The sequence below is a fragment of the Conger conger genome, chromosome 2 (genome assembly GCF_963514075.1).
Source record: "Conger conger chromosome 2, fConCon1.1, whole genome shotgun sequence".
Classification (NCBI taxonomy): Eukaryota; Metazoa; Chordata; class Actinopteri; order Anguilliformes; family Congridae; genus Conger; species Conger conger.
Window position 1 is genome coordinate 243,971 of NC_083761.1, and position 6,030 is coordinate 250,000.

The 6,030-nt window shown below is 51.4% G+C and overlaps 1 protein-coding gene across 1 annotated transcript in view; it reads right to left on the reverse strand.

The window, feature by feature from the left end:
- The window catches only part of LOC133120211 (tau-tubulin kinase 1-like), a 34,050-nt gene continuing 28,020 nt past the window's right edge, over positions 1-6,030 (reverse strand). The window contains exons 13-14 of the mRNA XM_061230259.1: positions 5,573-6,030; positions 1-2,107 (exon numbers count right to left, since the gene is read on the reverse strand). The exon at positions 5,573-6,030 is cut by the window's right edge and continues 71 nt beyond it. Coding sequence (XP_061086243.1) covers positions 1,841-2,107; positions 5,573-6,030 — 725 coding nt within the window. The 3' untranslated portion in view covers positions 1-1,840. The remainder of the gene's footprint in view (positions 2,108-5,572) is intronic.

Consider the following 6,030-nt stretch of genomic DNA (forward strand, 5'->3'; position numbering starts at 1 on the left):
TTCACCACTGAAATACTTGTGTATTTTGAGATCATATTGCACAATGCTCACTTACTATTCAATAGCAGCCAAACCAGTGAAATAATTCTCTGAAATACTTAAATACCCTTCAGACAGCAGTAAAATTCCTCTAGATTATTGAGAATATTTCACCAAACCAGCTAATTTCTCTTTTCAGACGTTTGGACATTTTAGCCTGTTTCACTGCAGGAGTTCAGATATTACTGATGCTGACATTATTAAGTCATTTAAAAAGTGCTAAACGAATAAAACAGATTCTGTTCATATTCCTGCCCTCAGTGCAGTGAGACACTAAATCCCTCAATATAAAGTGCCTTAGTCTTCGCTCTCTCACACACACACACACACACACACACACACAGCATCTTATTTCACCGTGCTACTGCAGACAGACAGATAGAGATACACTGTTGTTGACATTCTGAAACTGTGATGTACACTACAGCCAATCATGATAAGCCTTGCTTCCCTGCTCACAGCCCATATAAGGGCAGACCCTGTGTTCTGATTGGGTGGCTGAATAAACACGTTCACAGAGATTCCACCCTCTGGGCCCAGTACCCACAGTCCTCTGCATATGGAAGCTTAGAGTAACCAGCCAATCACTGCAGCTAGCCTACAGTTGGAACCTGTGCTCAGCCAATCAGTGCAGAGGAGCCTGTGCTCAGCCAATCAGTGCAGCTTGCCTACAGCAGGACACTGTGCTGAGCAAATCAGTGTGGAGGACCCTGTGCTTTGTGTTTGAAGCAGTCAGTCAGGCACCTGCTCTACAGCTCCCCCTATGGGCCAGTTTAAGCCCTGCAGTGCACACTGCTAACCCCTGAAGCTGGACACACTCACTCACACACACACACACTCACTCACACACACACACACACACTCCACACATACTCACTCACACACACTCCACACACACTCACACACACTCCACACACACACTCACTCACACGCACACACACCATTTTTAGACGAACCGCAGTCAGTGAGAGTCACAGAGCAAAGCTGGGCCCCAGCACTCTCAGAGAGAGCAGAAGAGCAGGCACCAGGACGTTTCACAGTCACAGTCAGAGTCAGGAACAGAGCCAAGACAGGATGGAGCCGGGACAGAGAGAGGTGGGAATAGAATAGGGTGGATATAGAATAGGATGGATATATACAGGTATAAGGAATATGTGTTCTCAAAACTTCACTGGCAACCCAGAAATACAAATTGTGGAAAGTAAAGAACAATAATTTGACATAATATGTTCAAAAATTTGCCTGTAACCTATATGAAAAATATATAAAATACAGACACTTTCATGTTGCAATACAGTGCTCTACTGACAGCCTGCACATTAAAGTGGCAATATTTATTATATTTATTATATATATGAACATTCTGCAAAGGGTTTCCTCCTGTTTTGGATTATATTATATCTGCCTGTGGTCTAACAGTACCTGTCTCACACAAATCTCACACACATCTCACACACAATCTCTCAGTCTGACTGCAGCAGAGAAACGGCAGAGCTGCGATGCCATTGGCTCCTCGCTCTGTCAGCATGAACCTGCTGTCATGCGATTGGGCCTTCACCCGGCAGGCCCCACGCACTGCTGCCTGATTGGCTCCTCGCTCCTGCAGACTCTCCCGGGGGGGAGCAGTGTGAGTTTATTGCCTGAGGAGGACTCTGTTTCAGGTCGAGTGTGTGGAGTGTGAGTTTATTGCGTGAGGAGTCTGTGTTTAAGGTAGGGTGTGTGGAGTGTGAGTTTATTGCGTGAGGAGTCTGTGTTTAAGGTAGGGTGTGTGGAGGGGAGGGAGATGGCGTGGGGGCGGGGCTCACGTCTTGTTTATCAGCCTGGCGATGATTTGCTGGATCTGCAGGCGAGAGGCGCCCAGCACGGAGCGACGCGGGCTCCCCGGGGGCAGAGGGAGGTGCCGGCGCGAGGCGCGGGCTGGGCTGCTCTCCGCTGAGCGGCTGCGCTGGATCAGAGACCCGCCCGGGTGAGGGTACTGCTCCGTCTCCAGCGTGGACGAGGAGAACACGTAGGACCGCAACCGCCGCAGCTGATTGGGCGTGGGGAGAGGGGCCTGTCTGTCATCCAACTGGACCAATGAGAGCAGAGGAAACAGGAGTCAGACCAGGTGATTGGACAATCTCCTGCTCTGTTTCTTAAGACCTAACAGTCACTGCTCTGGTTTAAATCCTAACAGTCACTGAGGAGTAAGCAGAACCCTTACTGAGGAGAGAGGCTGTACAGAGGGGCCCAATCTCTGCTTTACGTCCTATTAAATGAATAAAGAGCAGAAAATGTTCTCGTCTAGGGAAATGGCCTCTCTGTATGTGTGAATACTTCACTGATATGAGAGCACATATTCAGCACACTCAGTCTTTCACCCCACCAAATCTTATTCTCTTCATTCTAGCGGAAATAATTATTCTATGGTGAAATACATTAATACTGTATAATGAAGGACAACATTAAGCAGCCGTCTGTGGGATCTGGGTGCTGGAGTGGGGCGACTGCTGGAACAGCCTGCTGGAACACTGCACAGCACATGCACAGCTCAGCCACCAGGGGGCAGCCTTCCCCACCACATCTGAAAACCATGACATCATCCGTTCATCCTGTCAGCTCTGCATGGGAGTTACCGGAGGAGCTGAATTAATGTCTCGGGCTGATGATGTCACAATAACAGCACTGCAGAGCTACTGCTGCAGAATCAATATGGCCACCCTTACAGGAGCTCCACACACACACACACACACACACACACACACACACACACACCCTTACAGAAGCTACACACACACACACACACCCTTACAGGAGCTACACACACACACAAACCCTTAGAGGAGCTACACACACACACACACACACACAGACCCTTAGAGGAGCTACACACACACACACACACACACAGACCCTTAGAGGGGCTACACACACACAAACACACACACCCTTACAGGAGCTACACACACACACACACACACACACACACAGACCCTTACAGGAGCTACACACACAAACACACACAGACCCTTAGAGGAGCAACACACACACACACACACGCCCTTACAGGACCTACACACACACACACACCCTTACAGGACCTACACACACACACACACACACACAAACAGACCCTTAGAGGAGCTACACACACACACACACAACCTTACAGGGGCTACACACACACACACACACACACACACAGACCCTTAGATGAGCTACACACACACACACACACACACAGAGACCCTTACAGGAGCTACACACACACACACACACACAGACCCTTAGAGGAGCTACACACACACACACACCCACACCCTTACAGGAGCTACACACACACACACACACACACAGACCCTTAGAGGAGCTACACACATTACGTTAAGGTAGTCCATTGCGTGCAATGATTACCTCCACGTCTGTTTGTGGGTCCTTTGATGGCTGTATAGTCCAATGCGGGATGCACACTGTCTGCCACAGACAGGTGTAGGATCCACATTTCCCACAATCCCACAGGACAATTCCGTGACGTCCACCCCGCATGACGTCTAGCTCAGTTCAGCCAATCCCGTAATGGCGGGAGCAATAAACTTTCCCGTATAAGAGCAAGGCATGCTCTCGGGATCCCCCTCTTCTTCCTCTTCCTCCTCTTATTCTCTTATTCGCACCCTTTTTGGCCATTCGCATAAGCTCATCTGCTCCGAGACTCGGACAGAGGCTGAATGCTGCACAGCGCACTACCAGGCCTACGGACACACCCAGAGATGAAGGAGTGGTCAGATATATGGAGTGGTGTTACAGAGAGGTTGGTTGTTGTGCAGCTCCTTGTGAAGATGAGGTCAAGAAGGTTGCCAGCTTTGTGGGTGGGAGGGGAAAGTGTGAGGGTAAGGTCAAAAGAAGAAAGGAAGGAGAGAAAGGCAGACTGGGTGGACTCTGAGTTGAGGTTGAAGTCACCCAGGAGGATCAGGGGGGTGTCATTGACAGGTGAGGAGCTGAGGAGGATGTCCATCTCATCCAAGAAGCTCCCCAGAGGACCCGGGGGGCGATAAACAATAATAAACAGTTTACACGGCAAACAGTAACAGAAACCACATGAAATTCAAAAGAGGAGAAGGCGAAGGATGAGGAGAAGACACTAGATCTCCATGAGGATGAGATTAGGAGACCTGTGCCACCTCCTCTGCCAGAGGTTCTGGGTGTGTGGGAAAAAGAGAAGGCGGAGGAAAGGGCAGCTGGGATGGCTGTGTTCTCTGGTGAGAGCCACGCTTCGGTTAAAGCAAGAAAGTCAAGGTTGAGGTGGGAGGCATAGGAGGAAGATGTTAAAGGGGACCGGAGCGAGAACACATCCCTGTCTCACACCGGTACCTACTCCAAAAGGGGCAGATTCCAGTCCACCTACTGTAACCTTGGCCATCATTCCCTCATGGAACTGCCACAGGATGTTGACAAACTTCACTGAGCAGCCATAGTGCAGAAGGACTTTCCACAGGAGGTCATGATGTATGGTGTCAAATGCCTTGGAGATCCACAAAGGCCATGAACAGGTCTTGTTTTTGACATTTTTCCTGCAGCTGCCGGGAGGTGAAAATCATGTCCACTGTGCTTCGGTTTTTCCGGAATCCACTGGTAGCAGGTCTTCAGTGGTGGTATTGATGAGCTCAGTGGTGGTATTGATGAGCTCAGTGGTGGTATTGATGAGCTCAGTGGTGGTATTGATGAGCCTGTGGATTTCTGCCAGAACTTTGCCAGCAACAGAAAGAAATGCTACGGCCCGGCTGTTTCCACAGATGGATTTGTCCCCCTTGTTTTTATAAATGGCGACAATACTTGCATCCTTCCATTGATGGGGGATGCTTTCTTCCCGCCATACTAGGGAGATGAAGAAGTGGATTGCTCTGGTGCAGAGATAGCCCCCCTGCTTCAGGATCTCAGCAGGGATGGAGTCGGGTCCTGGGGATCTATTGTTTTTCAGTGCCCTTATGGCAGCATGTCTCTCGGAGGTGGAAGGAAGGTGGAAGGTCCAGGCTCTGGATGGTGGGTAGGGTTTGGAGCTCTTCCAGAACTGAGACGTCAACTGGGACTGGCTGTTTTGACGTCACACACACACCCTTACAGGACATACACACACACCCTTACAGGAGCTACACACACACAGACCCTTAGAGGAGCTACACACACACACACACCCTTACAGGAGCTACACACACACCCTTACAGGAGCTACACACACACCCTTACAGGAGCTACACACACACACACACACACACACCCTTACAGGAGCTACCCACACACACACACCCTTACAAGAGCTACACACAACACCCTTACAAGAGTGACACACACACACCCTTACAGGAGCTACACACACACACACACACACACCCTTACAAGAGCTACACACACACACACACACCCTTACAAGAGCTACACACACACACACACACACACCCTTACAGGAGCTACACACACACACACACACACACCCTTACAGGAGCTACACACACACACCCCCACAGGAGTGTGTCGAGTTGGCTGAAACAGGTGTGCCTACCTGTCCCTGCGGGCCGCAGGGCTCTGACTCCCGCCTCCTGGGCCGGGCAGGGGGCAGGGAGTGGCAGGGGGACAGGGCGGGGCTGGGGGTGTGGCTGTGGGTGGAGCCTTCCTCGGTGACGGTCAGCATGGCCCGGCCACGCCCCCCCTCCTGCGTTTTGGGCCTCGCCCCGCCCCCTGGCTCAGCCCCGCCCCTCCGACGCTCATCCTGCTCTGCGATTGGTCGCAGCTCCTCCGGCTCGTCGTCAGTGGTGCCGGAGGTGGTAGGCTCTGCCCCTGGCTGGAAGTCCCGAAGCTCTGCCTCCTTGTCGATAATCACCCACTCTTTGCTGTCAAAGTCCTCCTCCTCGGCCAATGGGACGGACTTGATAAAGGCATTGCTATGCGCCTCCTGGTCGCCCACAGAGACATCCTGCCGGCCGCTGGCCCCGCCCCCCAGTCCCCCTGGCCCCACCTCCA